Genomic DNA, 23,588 nt, shown 5'->3' on the forward strand with positions numbered 1-23,588 from the left:
AGATGGCATCTGAGCAAAAAGTGGTTATTTTGTGAAATGATTCTTGTAACATGGCCTTTGCGTGTGCAAAATATGGGAAAGATAGGACATGTATTCACCAAGATACAGGTTAAAACATTTATGACCTTTGACCCTAATTTACATACCCAAGATGGTGTCTGATCAAGTAGTTGTTATTTTATGAAATAATGTACGTGACATGAACTAAACATGTGCAAAATATGATGATGATAGGGGCTGTTTTTCTTGAGTTATTGCAAAGAAAGTTGCAGAGAGAAAGAAATATCTCAATACATCGAAGATAAGTTTGATGTCAACCAAGTTTTTTTGACGTGATCTCGGCGTCGTATGAAAAAATGGAGAATCACTGATGATAGCCCAAAGTCTCAGCTACAACATATTAAAATCTGGGAGAAATTTACAGAAGAGTAAGTGAGGTAGTGCTCGATAAAGACCGTCATGTCAATTTTCATTTCCAGAAAAATACCCTCCCATAGAGATAACACGTAAACTGGTTAAATTTGACAAGGTTACATTATATCCATTTTCAAGTGGTGAAGACATCATCCGATTAAAACTTTGATTCACAAAACTTAAAGAGTATTACATTGGCTACAACATACTAAAATCTGGAAGAAATTCACCGAAGGGTAATTGAGCTAGTCGTCGATAAAGACAATCATGTCAATTTTCACATCTAGAAAAATTCCCTCCCATAGAGATAACACGTCATAATGAAGATAAAGAAAGAAGTACATATGACCTTTGACCCTACTTTGCACAGACAAGATGGCGTCTGAGCAAAAAGTGGTTATTTTGTGAAATGATTCTTGTAACATGGTCTTTACGTATGCAAAATATGGGAAAGATAAGACATGTATTCACCAAGATACAGGATGAAACATTTTTGACCTTTGACCCTAATTTACATACCCAAGAAGGTGCCCGATCAAGTAGTTGTTATTTTATGAAATAATGTACGTGACATAAACTAAACATGTGCAAAATATTGGGCTGATAGAGCTTGTTTTTCTTGAGTTATTGCAAAGAAAGTTGCAGAAAGAAAGGAATATGAAAATACATGGAAGATAAGCTTTAATTTCAACCAAGTTTTTGGGCATGATGCCGACTCCGTATGAAAAAACGAAGGGCACACTTACGATAGCCCAAAGTCTCAGCTACAACATACTAAAATATGGGAGAAATTCACCGAAGCATAAGTGAGCTAGTGCTCGATAAAGATAGTCATGTCAGTTTTCATTTCCAGAAAAACTGCACTCCCATAGAGATAACACGTAAACTGGTCAAATTTAACAATGTTACTTTAAATCCCTTTTTACGAGGTGATGCCGTCATCTAATCAAATTGTTGTTATTATATATCTGAAAGACCATTTAATAAGCTACAACATATTGAAATTTGGACGAAAATCAACTAAAGAATAAGTGAGATATGCTTGAATGAACTTGAAATTTGATGACGTCATTTTGAAAATTTACTTTTTTAACTTTATTAAGAAATTTGATATATTTTAATCATTTTTCCAGCATTGCCAACCCATGAAATGACATGTACAACTCATCAGCTTTCAGAATATGTAAAGAAAATGGGGGGTCACCGTCCATCCTGACGAGTAAAATCGGATTTAAAATTGGCAGTTTTTTGGCATTGTTGCACTGTATATCGCCATTGACGCGCGCGCGGAATTTCAACTTTGACGGACCCGTATGACGTCATTTTGAGTGGGATTGACTTGAAACTTGGTAGAAATATTCCTTGACATTTCAGGCATCCGATCTGTGTAAAAAAAGTGGAAATTTCTATTGCATATGAGCTGTACGTGCGTATATGCGCGCGCGCGTACGCGTCCGTCCAATTTTTTCAATTTTTCAAAAAATGCTCCAAATGGTCTGAAACGTGTGCAAAAAAAATTTGAGCTCGATTTGAGCATACAAATATTTCAACGCGCGCGTACGCGCACGTTTTAAGAGAAAATATGAATTTTGATTATATGAGTAGAATGCGCTTGACTTGAACTATATGTGACGTAAATTTCATTGAAAAATTCTATTCCATTAATGAGATAGGAGTGAGAATGTGTTTTCATATAATGACGTCATAGTGACGTCACGATCGACCAATCACAATGATACATTAGATTTGTCGTCTTTGGGACATGATACATATATGGTATGAGTTTGAAGTTGATACTCTGAGTACTTTTTGAGTACGTAGATACACAACTTTTGTCCAGAAATAAAGAAAGAAGAAGAAGAAGAAGAAGAACAAAGAATCAGTACAGATACAGAAGGTGATCCGAGAGGATTCTCGGATCACCTAATTATCCTTCACACAGTTTTGAGTCAGGGAAAAACAAGTTTGGCGCTGCGCAACTGCTAGCTCTGCCATTTTCTTACATACTGTCTTTAAAGCTAGGTGTCATTCAGTGTCTGCGCAAGGAAAAAGCAATAAAGCTAAGTGAATTTGATGTCCAGTGCCTTCAGCCAGTAAAATGCTAATGCGGTGGTGGCGCTGCGGTCTCCTCTCGCCAGCGCGGCCAGTCGACAATGCCAGCGTCCGACTGGAATCGGGGAAAGTTGACAGCCCGTGGGGGGGGGCCTCCCTGCCCGCCCTCTTCAAGCGTGCCGCCACCACGCCAGCCGCCACTCCATGCACAGGGGGCCCCCACTCTGTGGAGATTTAGGATGCGCTGTAAATAGGGGTGAAGAGAAGGTGTTAGACCCTTATAGCCCCAGAGACTGCAGAAATGTGGTCCTCAGCACAGCCTTACACCTCCCCCCCCCCCCCCAATCTGATCTTCCCTACTCAATAACATCATAGCTTTAGTCTTTGCTCTGACTCTGAAATTTGAAGCCCTTGATAGCTTGTTATTTCTAGAGCTGGTTAAACCCTTTTTGTGCCAGGGACTTTGGGCAGTATGTACAGAGCTGCGTAGGATTTTTGTGTGTGTGTGCCAATCAGCACTCAGAGCACACAGAGCTCATTAAGGGGTAAAACTCCCCTTCCACCTTACTAGTTCTCTTATGTTCCCTGCCTTAGCCAAGACTCAAATGTCCTTCTATGCATTCAACAGGTGACTCCGCTTAATTCCTCACCATAGCAATGTTATCACGCATGGAATGTATTCTTACTGGTATACCATTTGGATAAAAGCTACTGAAATCATTACCAACCTTTCCAAAGCATGCTGCTGTTGCATTTTTGTAACGGAATACCTACTGTCAAGTCTACATCTGCATTTCGTACTTGGTATTTAGCCCGTTTCCTTCACTCTCGTACGAACGAGTTTGGAGTGTGACGTTGGTAGAAACATTGGTAACCATGGCGATATATTGTCTCTTTGTCCTCCCCCCTGCAGGGTGATGCCCAGGCCTCGACGAGCCAACCGCAGCCCGCCGAGATCATCGGTCAGGCCATCGCCACCGTGCCCGGCGCCACGGGGAAGCCCGGCGAGACACCCAAGAGACTGCACGTCTCAAATATCCCCTTCAGATTCAGGGACCCCGATCTCAGGCAATTATTTGGGGTGAGTACCGCTTTGGGGCAGCAACAAAAAAAAGAGGGGGGATGCATGGGGGGGGGGGCCTTTCTGGAGTATTCTATGCCCTTGCTCACAGTTAAGAAACGTGTCGTGAAGAGGTGTTAATTTGGAGAGAATTGAATTCTCTCTAAAGAGATTTTTTATGTGTTTGCAAAGGATTCTTTTCTTGGTGTATTTCATTTCATGGTTGTGTCGGGGGTGGGGGTGGGGGGCTGTTAATGGTATCACATTGTTACTGGAGTATTTTTTTCATAGTTTTGGCAAGTATAACATATTGGCTCATCAGTTCACGGTTGGTGAGCATATATGGGAAATGTGCTGGTAAATAATGTGAGCGATATTTCATGCTGGCAGCAAGACTGGAAAACTCATCATTGGTGGGGCTTCTGACGCAATGGGAAGAGATTGTATCTAAAAATGTCTTGCTTGTGATGTTACGCACTAGTTCCGTAACTCAGTTTTGCTTGTGTATTTCCTCACCATGTTTTTGAAATGCTTTGTTTCGTTTTGTTTTTGCAAGGAATTGTAGTCTGCTTGTTCTCTGTTTTGACTGATGTGAGAAAGGGGCAATGAGGAAAAATGTATGGACGGAAGGAAACATTAATAATTTATCTCCGCTGCATCCTCTCTGGTTTTTCCCCCACTTCACAGGCCTTCGGCACAATCTTAGATGTCGAAATCATCTTCAATGAGCGAGGGAGCAAGGTACGTCCCAGCCATCGCCACAGCATGGCGTTCAGTTCAAGTATCGTACAATTGTGTCCACACCACTCTCACTGGTTTCAACACCACGCCATCAGATTGTGTAAAAACAATCTGTATGCTTTGACTGACAACTTTATCAGACGAATGTGAACAGGGCCTTTGGCACTAACATCTGTCTGTACAGGGGGAGGTGGCATTTGAATTCGGATGTTTAGATTATTAAATTAACAAGCCCGTGCCAGTATTGGCAATATGTTTTTCACTTCTTGATATTTCTTTTTATGATAATTAGGTAATGTTGATGTTATAAAATGAGGGTCTCAGTGTGGTTGCATCATTTTTGTTTTCTTTTTTTAATTAAGTTTTTGGGTAGGTGCTGCTGCGGGCAGTTAAAGGGAGCACGGTGGTTGAAATTAATAGTGCAGAAAATTATGACAACTCCCACTCTCGGGCATTCATCAGTTAAACAACTTTTCTGCTGGCTCGGGGCACGAGAAAGGAGGAAATTGTAGTTAGAATACAACCTGTTTTTTCGGTTAGCAAAAAAAATAATAATAATTCTGAGTGGAATATGAATGATATCTGACAATTTGGGGAGGGGGGCAGGGGAGGCAAGATAAACACATGTTCTCTTACTTTGATTCATTTCAGTTTACATGAGGAGAATTTGAGTTCTTCCCCCTGGGTCAACTGTTTATCATAACGTAAAGAATGCCTCTCGACAGGGGCATGTTTCCACTTAATGAAAGGGCCTTCTCTTCCTCTCTCTCTTCCTTTTTCTCTCTGTATCTCTCTATCTCTCAATCTCTCGTTCTATTTCTTTCTGTCTTGCTGGTTTGTCCCCGGAAAATTAATTGTCTAGTCCCGGAAATCAATTAAAGAGGAAATAAAAACATAAAAAAAACAAAAGAGGGACATTGCAGTCGGGCCGACATTCAATTCAGAGTGTTGTGGTAGCCATGAGGGTGAATGAACGAAGCAGATATAATATCTGGGGGGGGGAAGGAGAGAAGGGAGGGGGTGGGGAGGAAGGAAGAGAGGGGGTGGGGAGGAAGGAAGAGAGGAAGGAAGAGAGGAAAAAAGGCAGCAATGATAATTTTCTTGTGCCTGGGAGTGATACAATCTGAAACCGAACACTTGGTTGGTGTTTTACCGCGCGGGGTCCCGTTGCGCCATTTGCATTCAAAATGAGGAGACAGAGCCCCTCCCGCCGTAAATGCTGCCCTCGACGGCTGAGGGTCCAGTCAGTCAATCCGTCCATCCGTCCGAGAGTTGTCAGTCAAGTCGGAAGAGGGAGAGTGGAGTGGACAATTCAAGTTTCAAACAGGTTGCTATGCAATGCAGGACACTGATACAACAACAAGTATCTTTAAAAAAAAAAAAAAGAATTATCGCTTTAGTTTGATTTTCAGATAAATTCCACTAAATTTCGTAGAGCCTAATTCAAGAGCTATGTACAAAACCACAACAAAACCAGTGGACTAAATTTTTTTTTTTTTCAAAGAGACAAAAATCTATCTTAACATTAAGATGAAGCAATGTACTTGTACAACACAAGATGCTCTTGCATTCGTGGCATAAGAGGTAGAGGAAAATGTAGAGAAAATTGATGTTACAGAAGATTGATTACTGCTATGTGGTTTCAGCTCTTTTCCTTGGCTCAGTTGTATAGTAGGCATCATGTTACATATGCTAGCTATGTTCAGCCCATCATTCAATTGCAGAGAAATCAAAATAGTCACTGGAACAATATTTTCTACTTGACTGGATACCAAAATGCCAGTCTCAGTGTGTGTAGCATGGCAACCTTGAAATAAGTATATGATAAATTATTGATCAGTCACAGTATTTTTTTTATTGAATTTATCTATGCCTGACCAGAAATATAAATGTGCCTTATATTTCAAAAATGTAGTTCGTATGCACATTTGTATGTATGTATGTACGTATGTATGTCTTTTTTTTGTATGTGAGTTTGTATGCGTGCATGCACTCCGACTGTAGATGTTTCTGTCGACGTCTTGCAAGGAGAATGTTGTTGGAGTTATTTTTTGTTTCGTGGCGTCCAATTCCCCCGTTCACGTAACGAATGTCCGAACGGTCATAGGGTGTCAGCAGTAAAACTCTTTTACTGATGGTACCCTGTGAAAGCAAGACATGTGAATGTGTGTCGTGAATGTGTTGTGTTGTCTTTTTCATGTTTTTTTTTTCTCAGTATTTTTTTACCTCTTATTTTTGTTTATTTGGTTTATTTCTTTATTCACTTTTATAATTATTATTATTTTTTTTTTGCATACAGTGCTTGATGCATGGCCTGTCTGAAACCAATGCATTGTGGATTTGAAGGAGCTCTCTTTCTCGTTGTGGTTGCTTGGTTACGAAATGCTTGACAATACCTGATAATATGCGATGATGCCTTGCGCTCAAATATTCATTTCTCATGTCCCAACAAATTTTCACGACAAATTCCATCAGGGGAAAAAAAAAAATATAGGTGCAGGGTTCACATATGGTTTTGAAATATTTTAATCTCATCATATTTGTGGGAAAAAGTGATGCATTTGTAGAATAAATTCACTTAAGAATTGTGACAGTCTGTAAAATCTACTCTCGATCAACTGGTTGGACCATTAAGGCCATCTTTAGGAAGCTGACAGAGGTAGATGTTGTTTTCTATGAAGAGCACAAACAGAAACAAAGAAACTCTTCGCAGGGTTTCCCCAAATTCTGTGAATGTCAATTTCAAACACAATTCCCAGCATAGGTTTTTTGTGTGATGATAAATTTGTCATGAGGTATATTAGAAAAATGATACACCCAGCCTTTTATATTATGGTTGGAATCAAGTTTACATGTGGTGAAACTCATTTTTTAAACCTCTAAGGATGGGGGGGGGGGGGCAACATAAAGGTATTTTTCATACTCTTCAGACGTTCGGGGATGAAAAGTGAGAAAGTTGATTTTCGGACAGTGGTAACAATGAGATGAGACCTGACGTACGTTTGGAAATACAAGTTGGCTCAGTGAATGCATACCACGCAAGACTGTCAAGACTGCTTGTGAAAGTAAATGTATACCATGGCGGTTAGGGTTATGAGTGGCTGCATTCCGTCCCCTCATACACCAAAACTTTGAGGCGTTCTTTGCTTCTGCGTGCGTAGCGAGAGAGGCACAGGCCAGGTCGGTCAGCGCGAAACTTAGCCAAGTAACCACCATCGAGGACGGAAAGAAAAAAAGAGCTCCGAATGAAAACTAACCAGAAATTAAGGGAAAAGAAAGAAAGGAAAAGAGAAAAGAAAAAGTGTGAGAAACAAGCATGATGATTGTTTGTAGTAACATCAATTGAAGGAATGCTCTTCGTCGTCTCTGAAGCTGATTCATTCCTGTCATATAAATGCATGCCTGATCTTGCAGACATTTTTTTCCTCCTCTTTTTCCCCCTCTTCTAGACCCATGGGGAGAGTCAAACTAGAAATCAAAATGTTAAAAAAAGACCCCCAAAAAATCTGATTGATTGAAGTTGTGGCACCCTATAGACTCTGCCTGATTGATCTACATATATCAATATATTTTTCTGATCATTAATTATAGGTGCTTGTCCCATATCATTTAGGCTAGTGTGACGTGTACTGGGGTTTACTTAACTACTAACACCGTAACACTAACTCTTGTCTTTGTTGGCGCATGGAGCCGTGTGCCTTACGGCGTTTGTACACCACCTACCAAACTACTATCTACTGTCCCTACCATTAATCGGATATCTCGCGAATATACGTGAGAAACGAAAATTATTAAACGCACAGACTGCAGTCACGTCAATTTGACGTTTAGGAAGAGGAATCTATACAGGCATCACTTTAATGTTTTTATCTTGACACGCTTCGTGCCTTCTTTTCTCTTTTTTCCCCCTTCTTTTTAGCGTAGTTTATTCATACTTGCTTTTCACCAAATCACCTCTTCTCGTATTCCGCCTGCAAACCAACACACAGATCATGCAGATCCTGTTATTTTGCAATTTCACTCAAAGTCTTCATTTTTTTGTTTGTTTTTTTGGTGCCCTCACACACGCTGTTCACATGTGTCTAATTTAAAGCCATACAAATCTCTTGCAGTCGTCAGTCATTGAAGTCATGCTTCATGTTCAAAATTCTTCCATCCTTATCCAAAGCAATTTTTTTTGCGAAAGGAAGAGAAAGAAATTCCTTTTTTTTTTTTGTATGTATAATTTGCATACAGTGCATTCATACGTTGAAAAGAGATACGATACTCCAAAAAAGAAAGTACAAGTAAAATTGAAGTTCTGCTTTAAAGGAAGTACACTCATGATTTGCCCTTATATGGTAGGTGTTGAACAAGTGTTTCAGTGTAAAGTAAAGTAACTTATTAATTAATGGTTTGGGCATGGACATATTGTAGATAATCTTGTGTTTGTCCACTCTGTGAAATTCATGGTACAGTTTGGAATGATCGTTTTGATATGAATTTTTTTTTTTTCAGTTGTGTGATCCATTTAAAATCAGTATAAAGTATTTAACCAAGATGTTTTTTGCTAGCATCATCTCAGTGTTCATTAATCCATTTTGATGATAGATAATCAGCAATGTGACTGTTCAGCATGGATTTATTTTGATTGCTTTTTTTTGGGGGGGGGAGAGGGGAAGAGGTACATAGAGGTAAGAAATGCCTATTGAAGTAAGACGTAGTGTCTAGAAATGTTTGAGAACTGTTGAGGAGAATTGATATAAATTGAGATCATTGGCGTTTTAGAGATAACCTGTATTAACTGAGAATATGAAGATGATGGCACTGTGGCTACTATTTATTTGTTTTGCTCAGTACATCTTTCCAATCCCTACACAGTGCAGAGATCATTCTCTATATATACAACCAATCATCAAAAAGGAAATTCCCTGTTTACCATGAGTCATCAAAAAGAAACTATATTTATGTGTGATGTATGTCAAATTTAGGTGTGGAGAAGTATTCTGTTTACCACTGAAATGACAAACGAAAAACATGAAATGATTAGAGTGCCACGTGCATTTCCTGTGGCAAGTTATTTATGCTGGCTTCGATGAACTCTAGACCACAGGTGCTAATCTTTGATTTTGCTGCCATGCTGATCTCAAATTGGGGATATTGGCACCTCTCCATTTTCTTTCATCTTCCAACTGTTCTCAAACTTTTACGAGGTCGGTGCTCATCTGCCCAAGAGGGCACCCTGCCATTGACGTAGGCCCTACGGGAAAGAGTGTTAGCGCAAAAATCCTTTCGTCCTGCAATATGCTCATAACAAACATGGCCTTCAATTATTGCCATGAGGGAGAATCGTAGATCAAAAGACACGTCACGTAATGTTCATGATGGCCGGAGCGGTCAGGTAATGGTCAGTGTAAGGGTACCGGCAGACAACTGTGAGAGTGGGAGGAATTCAAGACGCTTACGTGGGTCATTGTCACATCTTCGCCGTAGTAATGGAGGAATGTCAAATTAAATGTAGCAGGATCAGGCATGCATGTTCATCTCAGGGAATTCACGATTATTCTTCATCAATAGATCCCGAAATGGTTGTTGTGGAACTACTATATGATGCAAAATAGAGTGTGTTTAAATCATTTAAAGTGATTGTTCAAGCCAAGAGTAACCTGAAGTGTAATATTGTTCTTGCATCGTGGTATACACCTATATGATATTAAAGCAAAACAGTTTGGATATCATGTTTTTCATATAATTGAAGAGTTTGTCATGGATGACAAGGTGTTTATCTTGAAAAAATATACATTTGATGTATGCATTTAATACACTGTTTAAAAAGGTATATTCCATATTTTAGTACAATGAGATGATTCTTTTATTTTGACAAGTTATCATTCACAACTTTGAAGCTTTCAGCATATTAAAGGAGAAATAGTTTAGAGCTTTTAGAGAGAGATGAAAGGAAATGCTGTGATTGTGAAATCGAACATGCCAAAACTCCTACATTTCGTTTAGCTGTATGTCAGTGCTGTAATGGAAACGAACAAACTTTTCATCATTATCTAAAAAGAAGATAGTCAAAGGCAATTTGAAGTTGCGCTGAATTGACGATGTCGCAGTAGTGAGTTCTTATGTGAAATATGAGAATTTGAGAATCCACTCTCCACTAATTGAGTGGCCCTAAGGTACGGGTTGGTATTAAGGCTTGACACGGTTGTTTTCATGAAAAGTATGGGCAGGAATGTATCATATGAAGTCTAAAAGTATTCTCTTTGTGACAGGTTATCATTTAAAAGGTTTGAGATGAATGCACTGCATGCTTGTTGAATCAGCTTCAGGTATGGAAGAGTGTTCCCATTCCGCCTTCATGGTGCATTTTGACCTACGTTTATGTTTTCTTCTTTCTTTCTTTTTTATCCCCCCTTCCCGTATATCGTCCTCCTCAATTTTTATGAAGGAAAAATTATCTCAAGGAAACAGTTGATACTTTGATGAATGCCATGAGTCAATAGTGATCCACAGAGCAGTGATAAATTTAAATGAAAATTTAAAAACAAGTATGATTGGAATGCTCTAAAATCAACCAGCTAGCATTCCATGAGTACCACAAATACTCATGTTAGTCATGAATGTGACTGTAGTTTTGCAAGGATGATTATTTTACCTGATTAACATAACCAGGACGCTTTTTAGTCTTTGACACACAAAAAAAGAAAAACAAGGCAAAACACAAAAACTTGACATATAATGCTGTGTTAGTCTTATGGTGAAACACATCCTCAAAAAATGCAAGACATAAGTTGAGGCAAGTTTGGGGGAAGCACATTCTCGCCTTCCTGCCCAGAAAACAAAACAAACAACCCAAAAATGCAGCTTTTCGTGCGCTAAGTGATGTCATGGTCACATGATCGGGTTCGCTGTGCTGAGGACCCTCTCGGGGAGCCAGATCAGGTGGCCACGCTGGCGTCCAAACTCGCATATGTTTCGCGCGAGCTCTTATCGATTTGTGGCTCTGATTGCATTGATCTTGTCCAAAACTGCTCTTTCCTTGAGATGAAATCTCCTGTCAATAGACAAAAAAACAAACAAACAAACAAACAAACAAATTTGTGTGAGTTTTTACATACTTTTATTTATTTCTGCCCATAATTTTTTTCTGATCCTGTCTCTCAAATATTACAGGATGCTTTATGAGGTCCCGTCAATGTTGTCCTTTCTTGTCCCATATTCTTTGTTCCCTTTTCTTTTTGTTAATGATTGTATGGAATGAAACCCTTTTTTTTTCCAGATGAATAATTTTGTTTAATGTCCATAATATATTGATATATCTCTGATGCTGAATTGTATGTCTAAGGTCCATTCTTCATCATCCTCATAATGTCTGATTTTTTTTTTCCCTGACAAAAAAAAAAAAGAAAAGAAAAGCATTTAAATCAGTTTTGTGTTTTCCATGTATCACGACATGATATTTTGAATGAAACATGCCTGTTTTTTTTTTAACCCCCCAACACCCTTCATATTAGTTTGTAATGATGTACTGTCAGCTCTGTCCGGGGTCAACGCCTCTGAATGAAACTGCATCTTTTGAAGTTGCTCATGTGATATTTCTTTTTTCCGTTTTTTTTTTTTCCCCTACCTTTTTGATCCCCAGTCATTGAGATTTGGCAAGTTAACAAGGAGTGATTGTTTTTTTTTTTTTAGTTTGAAATAATGACAAATGTAACCCAGAGCATGTCTTTTTTTTGTGACTTGTGAATCAAGTAAAACGGTGCTTTCATTGGGGTGCACCATTTTACGTATAGCTTTAAGAAGTAGAGAGAGAGAGACTTTTATTGTCATAATGGAAATATTAAAGAGCAAAATGGAATTTCGTGTTTTCTTTTGGAGACTCAAAAAAAAAATTTAGCTTTCAAAAAAACGAACAGTCTCATTTTTGTTTGAAGTTCAGCGTTGTAAACGTGACATCGGAATCATTTCAGAGCACATACAGTTATCATAACAAACTAATGAAAGTTTTTTTTTTTCTAAAGTCCCCCCAAGGTCAAGTAAAGGTCACTACTCAGTGACTGTTTTTTGTTTTTTGTTTTTTTACTGATACCAGATTATGTCATGATCATGGAGTGTGTCTTTCTTTGACTTGATGACTGCCACTTGCTTTCTTCTTGCACCATGCATTTTGAACCGACTTTCAATTGGCCACCTTGTTCTCTAACCTTTGACCCCCTCTCCAGCTGCAAATTAACCCACCAAGTCCCTGCACCTTGCATACGTTGCCGATGAAATGCCCCATCTTCATTCTGAACCCTTACCCGTTCCTCCTCTTTTTGAAAAAACTTCTCTCCTAAGTGTTCGAATGCATTATGTTGCCACAGAGATGCACAGAAATCGATTCAAATTTGTTATTTTCTAAGATGGAGTTATAATGGTTACTGTCCCTTAACGATAAATTCCTGTTTTGCAGGTGGTAGGTAAACTATAATGGATGCCATATGTTTGCGTGCATATAGATCTGTATCATTGACTTATATCATGCCATTTGTATGACATCAGATTATGCATTTAATCGTGTTGATTGTAGCCAATTTTGGTTTTGACCAGTTGGCTTGGTAACTAAATAATTTGTGGCAAACACATTTTATACAGTAATTTCTTGAATAATTCAATTGCAAGAAAGAATCTACTAGTATATTGCATACCGGTAGCGACAAATTTGAGTGCACCATTCTTTAGAAAGTTGGTCACATTTGCCCAAACCATTCACAAATAAGCTATATGTGTTTGATATTAATTCATATTCTCAGATGAACTAGGAATTTACATGTTTGCCAGATTTGCATTGGAATGTCACACATATTTTATTAACTGGAGTTGAGAATTGCCTTTTAGATGAGACAAAAGTATATATGATAGAATTTGTTGTTTATGTTTGATGAACACAAAATGTCAAGTTGTTGTTCGCCTTTCACCGCCCCCCGCACCCCTTCATTGAACTTGAACCCACGTACCTAGCTTTCCGTGTTTGTGAACAGAACCACCGCTTGTCATTCAGCCGCTCCACTCATTCACCGCTGCATCTTTCTCTTTTGCCTACATTCTGTCCATCCATCTATCCACGTACACCTTCTACTCGTTCTCTAGTCAGTCACGCCAAATCATTCCCGCAACCATTTCGCATTGTCTGTTTAATTTGCACCCTTGCTCCTTTCCTCCCCCCCCCCCCTCATTCTCTGTCCATTTATTTCTCTCTGTTTTGTTCTTCTTTTTTTCTACCCATCTACCCATTGATCCCTCGGTTTATCTACTCTTTTCCTTTACATTATTTCTGTTTCTCCTGACTTAGTCCTTTATGTGCCTAGTCACTTATAAACGTAACTTTCCAAACTTTTTCTTTTTTAAAATCAGTATTCAGTAAGCCATCCAAACGTGACCTAGTGTAATATGTAATGGCAAGCCCACTCAAGTGTGGTGACACAATGGATGATTAAGGGGATCAGGTAATCTCTGTTTAATGACATAAGGGGGATTAGATAATTTGTGCCAATCTGTGAAAAAGAGGCGCAGTGTTAAAGGGTCAAGCCAATTTCATCGTTTGTCTTTCTAGCATTGCTTCATTGGTCTTTCTGAGACCTTCTGCTCTTCTTCCAATACCACCAACCACTGCGCTCTAGCAGGCTATTACTGTCGGCCACGTCTGGCAGCACAGACCTTACTGTGAGGCTCCTGCATATTTACTGCTAGACAAATGAACATGTGCGAAGGATTATTCGAAAGTAGCGTCATAATCGGAAGAGAAATGGCAAAGAAACTCGTCAAAAGGAAGAGACATCAGGTTTGAACAGTATTTGTCAAATTACCTGTATTTGTGAAATGACCTAAAATTCAACATTGAAATTCCACTCCTGTAGCTGGAGGGTGAATTTTTTGCCTTTATGATCATATCACCTGATTAAAACAGAGGGGTAGATCATACGGATTTTAAGTCAATTTTGGGGAAAGATTTTGTCTGACACGTAAGCAGTTAATCTTGAGGGTATTTTGTGCTGTTAAAAGAAAACCTTACAAAACGTTAACCAATGAAAGAGCAGCTATGCTATAGTGGCATCTTATTGGTATATCTTTCATCCAGATGAACTCCTACAGCCAAGTCATGGTATTCAGATGTTCTTTAGTAGTGACCGCTGATAGGTATTATTGAATACTTCTATCAAAATTTCCCTCATTTTCATAGCCACTTATATATATATCTTTTTTTTCTATCATTTTCTATCTTTTAGACCTACAGTTCTATTTTCCCCTCTCCATTTTCCTTCATCCATATAATCCAAACACAGCCCGTGCCTTTTCCACTGCAAACCCCCTCCCACCCATCCATCCATTATTCCCCTCATTTAAAGGTAGACATCACACCAATATTGAGCTATTCTTGACAATGCTAATGAAACATTAATGTGATGCCTGTAAGCCGTCCTAAGAGATGACTGTGACGGTGCATAAGACGGCTGATATCCAGAACTTCCGTCCATGTGATCCGATCGGCAGATTACGCATAAGCCAGTAGTGGCTGCCATCACCATTCGAAAAGAGAAGAAACTTTTATTCAAAAAAAGGAAAGACAAAAGAGAAAAAGATAATGTTATGTCGATGTCCTGATTTAACCAAACCATGTTTTCTCTCTCTCTCTCTCTCTCCATCCATTGAGTCCAAATGACAAGAAATCTCTGCATGATAAACTATATAATGTGTTGCATGTTATCTGTCTTGTTTATCTTCCCATGCATGCAGGGATTCGGTTTTGTTACGTTTCAAAATAGTTCGGACGCCGACAGGGCTCGCGAGAAATTGAACGGCACTATTGTTGAGGGGCGAAAAATAGAGGTGCATGTTGTTCCGTCGTAAGATTTTATACTTCTTTTTTTTTATAGTAACCACCTCTCTTTATTTTCTACATTTCTTGATTTGTTTAGATATATTTATCATAATCTTTTGTCCATCCAAGTTCTTCATTTTTTTTCCCTAATTGAAAGAACTTGGATGGTCTGCCGCAGGTCGTTGTTTTTTTCTTTTTTCTTTTTTCTTTTTTTACCACCAGTGTATGTCTGTATGGTTGGGGTGATTTTTTTTTTTCTGATGCCCTGCATGAGATAAGATGGACGTGCCTCGTGTTGAAAAAGAATTATGATTATCTTGATGAGTATATTTAATGGAATTATGTCATGCTAACCACACATAAAATCACTCTCCCCCCTCCATACAAAATGCCAAAAGCCAAACCAGTCACCGAGAATAGGAAAAAGCCAAAGAGAAAGCTGTGCTGCAAAATCGACAAGCATCAGCCATCGGAATGTCTACTCTATTCTCTCATTTGAGTAACAGTTGCAAAAGTCTGAAGCCATTCTTGAAAACAACGTAATAAATAGTACAAGTCAGGGTCACCATCACCTTTTTTTTTCCAATTGTCTATGGAAAGCATCAAGATGTTCTCCATATTTCAAATTCATATTCATTTTCAATTCTATCATTCAAATATTGATAGCAAAATAAGGTGTGTCTGCAATTTCATCCGGATTTGAAAGCTGTTGGTCAATTCCAAACCTTTTTAAATGTTTACAATGTATAAAACATACATGTCGATAGTCCCTATGTCAAATGCGTTATGTTGATGCATATTAGAATGCAGCATGTTAGACATTGCCCCATGATTTAAACAGAAACTGCTAAAGCCATGCCTCGTATTGATCCCGTAAGTTGTTGTCAAGAAATTTTCAAATTAAGACCATAGCTGTCTCTTGTTACAGATGTTATCCTGACCATCTACATGTTACTCTCATTTTAAAAGCACATGAAGAAAGAACTTCCCAGAGGAATGAGCTAAAGGCAATACATGTAAGACTTTTTAAAGGTTGCTCCTCAAGAATGGTTTTAGACAGTTTACCACTGTGGCTCTCTGTGAGAAAGATAGATTTGACAGATCTTTGATTTGCCTGGCCATTTCAACGAAGATACGGCCAATTGTTACAGAATGGTTTGGCTCGTTTTTTTGTACAATTGTGACAGCGCATTGAGTGCTGGCAAGGAGAAAAAGGAGATAAAACTCAAACGGCCTCTCGACATTTCGGTCTCTGACCGATCTTTTTCTCCTTTCTGATGAAAATCTCCACCCCTTCCCCCCTCCCCCAAACCGTTTGCGAGTTTTGTCTCCTGATTTTCACAAACGACCAAACCACACGCATTCTCTCTCGGCCAGAAACACGTCTCAAATCTTGCCCGAGGCTAACGTGCGCAATGGGCCGTGAGGTATGGCTGCTCAAAATTCGAAGTTGTAGCCCCTACTAAATCGAAAGCGCACGGTTCCCCATGTACAGTAGGAAGCTGTAGGCCCAGGGGGTAAGTTCAGCCATTTCTGAAGTTGGCTCATGAGCACATACCGATGTGATCTTGATATTGTAAAGTACATCTTTGCAGAGGAGTTTAAAAAATGCTTTATTTTGCCTCACTCATTGTTTTTTTTGACATTATCTAAATGTTTCATCGTAGAATAGTAAATAGTCAGATAGGCAAGTAATTGCATTATGCTGTGATTGACATGTCATACACTTTAATTCACATTGTGTAAATGACTCATCCCTCAATACGTTTCAAGTAGAAAGTTTCCAAGTTATTTTTGTTGTGAAGTGCTCTAAATTCAGATTCTTCTGCCCCAAGTAAACTGAAATAATCCTCGCTTCCCACATAAGAAGGACTTTGCCAGTAATCCTCTGCTCTGGTGTGTGCGAGATCACACATGATCCTATTGATTGCTAAATGTTTATTTAATTTTTTTTTAAAAGACATATGGTACCTATTCCTTCAGGTTGCCATGGAAACCTTGCATAGCCCCCTCTGTTGAACACTGCACCGTAAAAAAAAAAGGAAAGGAAAAACAAAATAAAAAAAAGCTGATGCCAGTAGATCAAAGTGACTCGCTGTAGTTGTATGGTTTTGCCTGATTGAAATTGCCTACCAGACTTGACATGAATGACATCAAATTACCAATTAGTTTGCGAATGAGTCCTCTATTTTTTTTCTTTTTTTCCCTGTTCTCGTGTGTCCACTTTTATGATTTTGTCCTTTTTATGATGATGCAGAGAATGTTGTTATATTTTTCTGTGGTTCATTTCTGGTATAGTTTTTTGTCTAGGAGTTCAGAATGTCAGAAAGAGCAAGATTATGAAAATTGTTTGCTTGGGTGGTTATGTGAATCCGGTCCCTTTATTTTTTCTTCTTCTTTACCTGGTTATCCAATATTCACTCTATTTTTTTTTTTTTTTTGTCCTGTAATATAGTCTTGCTGAATGTTGGCACTTCCCACTTTGTGGCCTACAAATATATATGTGTACATACAAGTGGCTAAATAGCAAAGGCAAAAATGTCTGGGTGAAATTTAAATCCCAATTCATTTACTTTTTTTTTTTTGGTAGACTTGGCTGCTGTACTTTTGTTCTTTAATTGGATCACCCTCCCTCACCCGTAGATGTATACACCCAGTTTTGCAACTGCAGTATTGGCATCCACATATCCTTTCATCACACAAAAAAAAGTTGTCCACCATTCTTTTTTGTCTTTTTTCATTCCTGTCACAAAAACCATCCTGCAATATCAAAGGAATATGTGACTGATTAAAATGGTTTGTCGCAGCACAGAGTACTATACCTTCCCCGTAGGAGACTGCACTGTGCTTCACTCGATTGATGCACCGTCAATTCCATTGGTTCTGTTCAAATGCATGTTGAAAGTGCTCAAGTTTACCATTGCCCAATCTTTTTTCCATCTTGCACTTCAAATCAAGCAATTCAACAGTATATTTCCTTCTTTCCCCTCCCCCTCTCCAAAAAGTTGGGCAGATTAAAAGATAAAAAGTGTTGTAATTGATTCTGAGAAAGAAAAATACAAGTAGGGTTGAATGTATAAAGCAAACAAATGGATAACCAGGGCCCACCTTTATGTCATATCTTGCACAATTTGCGTCCTTTTGTGTTCGTTGCCGGTGGAACTGCCGCGGCTGCAGGAATGCGTCTCCGTGACATCGTGGTGCTTGAAGTGAGAATGAACGAATAAAGCTTTTTGGAGATATTTTGATGTATTTTGTAACTCTTGTGTGCATCATGGTGAACTATTAGGAAAGGCTGATTGTGACCTGATTTTTTTGATATCTTGCTGTGCCCTTCACTACCGAAAATGTAGCAATCACAAGCTTCCCCCCCGACACCTTCGCCCCCGCCAAACTGTTTCCCCCCCAAAAAAAAACATTTAGGATGGACTGGTGTGAGCAAGAAAGGCTGGATGACCACGCTGGATGACCATAGAAGCTTGTTTGCCATGAATGATAGGGAATCGTCAGATCGGCCTGCGGTTCTGCTGCTTGAATTTGTATATTTTTTGTATCTTTTTTTTTTTTGTAACTTGCTACCCAGCATGCATTAGTAATCATTTGACCAGCACCGTGAGATTAAATGTTGTGGATGATGATAATAGTGATGGGCTGATCTTGTTGCCTGATGCTGAAGCTTGCCGGGGGAAGCTCGCTCGTAACCACTCCGGACCTTTAACCCCTCCGTCCACAGTGCCTCACTCAGTACGTGTGTGCTACCACCCTTCCATCCATCCATACCATCCTCCCCCCTAGGGGAGGGGGAGCAGCCACGCCCGCCCCTCCCTCTGGAACAGGAAAGAGGGAGATGCCTGGATGGTGGAGAACCGGGAGGGGGGCCCCGCCCGGCCCGCATCATCTTTGCACGGCCTGCTACACGTTGACATCGGTCTGAAGTGCATTTTTGATGGACTCCTGCTGTGATTTGTCTGCCTCCCGCCTTGGCCTTGTGCTTCACACTGATGGATATATTTTATCTCTCACTCCCTCTCTCTCTTTCTCTCACTTTTTATCTTTCTATCTCTTTCTACTTTCTACATTTATCTACTTTGCCCATTCTTTCTCTTATCACTTGACTCCATTTTTATCTCAGCTCTGATGATGTTGGTTGTTATGTCTGTTGGAAGCCATCATTGAAGATACAGCCATGGCATCATCATCTTCTGTTCGCTTTACTTCCGTTTCTCATCTCCCATCTTTCCTCCTCCTATTTCTCCTCCTCCAATGACTTTCCCTTCACACAACAATCTCCTGTCTGTGTCTTCTTACGGCAGCTTGATGTGCTATGATGCATTCCACACTCATCAAGCTTTTCAATCCTGTTGTCTCTTTTCCCTACTCCTCCTCCTCCATCTGCAGCAGCGTCGGCCGTGTCATCCAGAGATTGATCGGCAGACTGCCTTAATACGTATGTTTGGAGCTTCAGTGGGGTGTGGTTCCTATTTCCCCGCGCCATCTTGCAAAGGGACAAGACTTTCCTCGGCCATTCCTTGATGCGCCCTCTCCTCCTCCTCCATATGTCGTCTCCTGATCCTGGTTATCAGAGCTTGGTGTTGTGAGGCGGGTGCTATGGCAACGCAACTCCTCTATCCCTCCATCTCTCCGCTTTTCCCCCATGCGTGCCCTGCTCGGGTCTCGCGCAAGTCGTCTCACGGAGCGACAGGTGTTGCCTCGCTCGGCCAATTCATCGTCGCCGATTCTAAGGCACGGCCCATGTGTCTGCAAGCAAACCTGACCAGGGTACACTTTCTTCCAGTGCCTCCTTTCTGTTGTTCTGTCTGTTTGTCTGTCTGTCTTCTCTTGCTGTAAATGCCCCCTGGAGTAGGCCCAAGATGATAGACATAGAACATGGACATATCATCTATCAAGTCACAGTGATCAATAGAATCTGCCAGAAGAAAAAAAAAAAGAGAGAAGAATTTCTGAAAAGGAACAGAAATTAGTTGATCTCGTTCAATAAATTTCCCATCAGGCAAACATGTGAATGTTGGATAGGTTAGATAGCAGGCCACTGGCTACTGGCATCAGTAATCGAGTGTTTGTAGAGCAAGCCAGAAAAAAAATGAATAAATGAATAAAAGATTGGTTTCTCCAGAAAGACAGTATGGAGGAGGGAATGTGTAAGATCCATCAAGGAAATACGAGATATGATGCCTTATGTCCAGAAGTGTAATACCGTCCCATACAGGAAGACTGAGAAATTTGTAAAAGGCATTTTAACTTCAGAAAGTACAGTGTAATTAGGGTAAAAAGCTCACGAATGGCAATAACAGTGCTGGCAGAGTTCATTCGAATTGTTGGGGTTTTTTTTCACCCTTTCTCCAGAAAATGATTTTTAGCCTTTTTTCTTTTCTTTTTTTTTTCTAACCCCAGCCCCTTACTGATACATGTGCTGGATTCTATGTTTGCAGTTTTGACAGCAAATCTATTTGAAGTGCTTGTTCTAAATCATTATCATACAATTTGGAGAGAGCGAAAATGCAACAGGCATGTGGAGGTCTGTTTTCAAAACTTTGCCACCCCCCCCCCCCCCCCCCCCACTGCAAAGTGATTCGAGAGTTTCTGTTTGTTTGCTTTATTTATTGAGTTCTGTGAGATGGTGTCATTGCAAAGCCATCTACCTTTTCCATTGATACAATTACATTTGCAGCCCAGAGAAGGAAAAGGATAACAAAAATCGAGTCGACCAAATCCATCTCCCTATAACCCCCCCCCCCCCCACCCAATTTCTCGCTGTCCACAGTGACATAGACATAATACCTTGTCAGCCAAAGAAGGAATATGAGGACACAAGACGCCGTGGTTTTCAATATCAGTAATGCAGTCTCGGCACACAAACAAACAGAGACACAAGACACACACAAACACACACCCCTAAATAGAAGAGAAGGAAGAGAAGGGAAATGGCGACTGATGTACATAAGTAAGCTCCTACTGGACAGTCATTAGGAAGATTAAATTTGCCGGGCGGTGTCAGTAACCATCCCCAAAGTGATGCAGGATCCACGTAGGGCGCGTTAGCATCCACAGAGTGCTTATATCCATCCCATATCCCTTTTCCCCCTCCCAGTCCCCCCCCCCCCCACCCCCGTTACAAAATAGAGGAAGAAAAAACATAAGGCATTAGAGAAAATCAAGAGGATCTGACCATTTCTGCATGCGATATCATGATCAAACTATACAAGTTGCTGTACTGCTAGTGAAGAATATTTATTCAAAAAGGCCCCCGAGCAGATGTCCCAGCCCGCAAACTATAAATGCGTGTCATAATTCACAGTTTCTTGGGTGGTTGTCTCTTTTTTTTTTCTTACTCCTTGCCGAGACGAAATTCGATTTCCCTCTCAAGTTTCAACTCCTTCATCAAAAAAACAACAGCTCATTATTCATGTTCTTTTGCTTGCATCCCATAAGGAAACAAGAGCCATCTTGTACGAGTTTGAACTATCCGCCGAAGATGTGTACATGGCGCATACCTACTAGCAATCAGAATACTTTTTTTCCTGAGATAGATGGTGACCATACTGTGCCATCCTCATTTTTCGACACTGACTCCAGAACATGTATTGGTTGAGGCATATTTTTTTTTTTTTTGTCACAAATCACCCCAAACCAGTTTAAATATTGCATTTCTACAAAAAAGAGATATGATGAATTACTATTACTGTGTGATAATGATGATGGTGATGATGTAACAAATCTTATCATATTGCACCAGTCACTAGTTGGTGTTGTGTACCATGTCCATGGTGATTACATGCTGGGTAAAGACCAATCAAAAGAACTTGTTCAACTGTAACAATGAGCAGATACCACCCTACAATTGGCCCCTATGAATAGAAAAAAAAGACACACAAACAAACAAAGAAGACAGATTTTCTCAAAAAAAAAAAAAAGATGCTTCAATTCTGGGGCAATTGATTTTCAGTTTTTCAGTATTAAATATTATAGAGTGCTTGACTAGATTAGAACTGTTTGAATGGAAAAAACAGATAAATGCCACTGTCAGTTGTTTTTTTTTTTTTTTCAAGTATAGTTGTAAGGTCATCTTTCAACAGAAAAAAAAGTAAAATGGTTTGAATGGTACTACACTCATTACAGAGCAAGAAATATATCTGAAGATATCAAAATGATCACATGTATTCTAATTATTTTCTTTGCTTTCAGGAGCTTTAATCTCAAATATATGTCAAATTGAGAAAAAAAAATTGATATATCTGTTTTTGCATTTCAACTCTTCATTTGTGCATGATTGAAAAAGTAAGATGAAGTTTGCGCTTCTTAGTAACTCAGATGAAAGATCCATGTCCTCTAGAGACTATGCGTAAACTTAGCAACCAATTTGCCATTCTTATTAGCTAATCTAATGCTGTCACAATGCAAAGATTTTGTGAAATTGTCTCTGCGTCTGTTTTTCGTCCTCATTCAAATCATTTCATAGTCGGTTTATTTTTGTATCACTCCCGGGAGGAGAAATTAGACCGATAAAAGAAAGTTATATATCTATTTACATTTGAAGGCAGTCTCTTCCCTTGCCGCAGAGTAGCTGCGGAGGCAAGGAATTCACTGCAAATGTTACCACGGTATCCATCTTTCGGTCAGAAGTGATTGGTTTTGACTGTCCAACATGTAATCACACGGGAACATCGTAGTATGGCTAAATCAATGGGCTCGCTGGACTAATTTGATATTGCAGCTGTTTCATTGAATTAGCCATACTCAACTGTTTTTTTTTCTCTTCTATCTGTCTTATTTGTATATTTTCTTTTCTGCCTTTCTCTTTTTTATTCCACTCTGCCTATTATGTAAATGATGCATTTTCGAGAGTAATGAAAGTGTAGGCGTTAATATGGAAAGAGGATAGAAATACAAATACAAAAAAAAAATAGAACAATAAGATTAAAAAGAGTGAGCTGCAATATATTTGTTTCACTTTGCAACAGATACATCCAATTGAAGTCACTTTTTATTCAGATTAAAATTCAGTATGTACCATCTCGCTCAGAGGGAAATTCAGTGTGGGTGAAACAAGTTTCTTCTCTTTTTTTTTAAATCTTGGAACAAGATTCTTTAAAAAAAAAAAAAAAAAAAATCTTGGTTAATTCCAAGATTCGACATCAATTTGTGTTCGTATGAGATTCTCTGCCATCAGTTTATCAGCTCTGAAAGAATTGTGTTTTCGTTTGTAGGTGTTTTCAAATGCCTTACACGGTGAAATGTCAATATACTCTCGAAAATGTATTGTAGATGTATTTTTTTTTCCTCTTTTGTCTGAATATTTGATTAAGTTTCTGATGTTGTGTACACCAATCAGGTCAACACACATTTCACATATGAGCCTGTATGTGATTATTTGTCTCATACAGAAGGAAGAGTGTTAAATGATGATGATGATGATAATGATAAATCAGTAAATATGTAAATGATACACCCCCAAAAATA

General features: G+C 39.2%; 1 protein-coding gene across 1 annotated transcript in view; it reads left to right on the forward strand.

Annotated features, from left to right (window-relative positions):
* Positions 1 to 2,512: 2,512 nt before the first annotated feature.
* Positions 2,513 to 23,588, forward strand: part of LOC139714278 (RNA binding protein fox-1 homolog 3-like) — a 47,664-nt gene continuing 26,588 nt past the window's right edge. The window contains exons 1-4 of the mRNA XM_071625994.1: positions 2,513 to 2,692; positions 3,380 to 3,547; positions 4,214 to 4,267; positions 15,026 to 15,118. Of these exons, the coding sequence (XP_071482095.1) occupies positions 2,513 to 2,692; positions 3,380 to 3,547; positions 4,214 to 4,267; positions 15,026 to 15,118 (495 nt within the window). The remainder of the gene's footprint in view (positions 2,693 to 3,379; positions 3,548 to 4,213; positions 4,268 to 15,025; positions 15,119 to 23,588) is intronic.

Source organism: Diadema antillarum, unplaced genomic scaffold, assembly GCF_040938485.1.
Source record: "Diadema antillarum isolate AM-2024a unplaced genomic scaffold, OU_Dant_1.0 seq00002217_RagTag, whole genome shotgun sequence".
NCBI lineage: Eukaryota > Metazoa > Echinodermata > Echinoidea > Diadematoida > Diadematidae > Diadema > Diadema antillarum.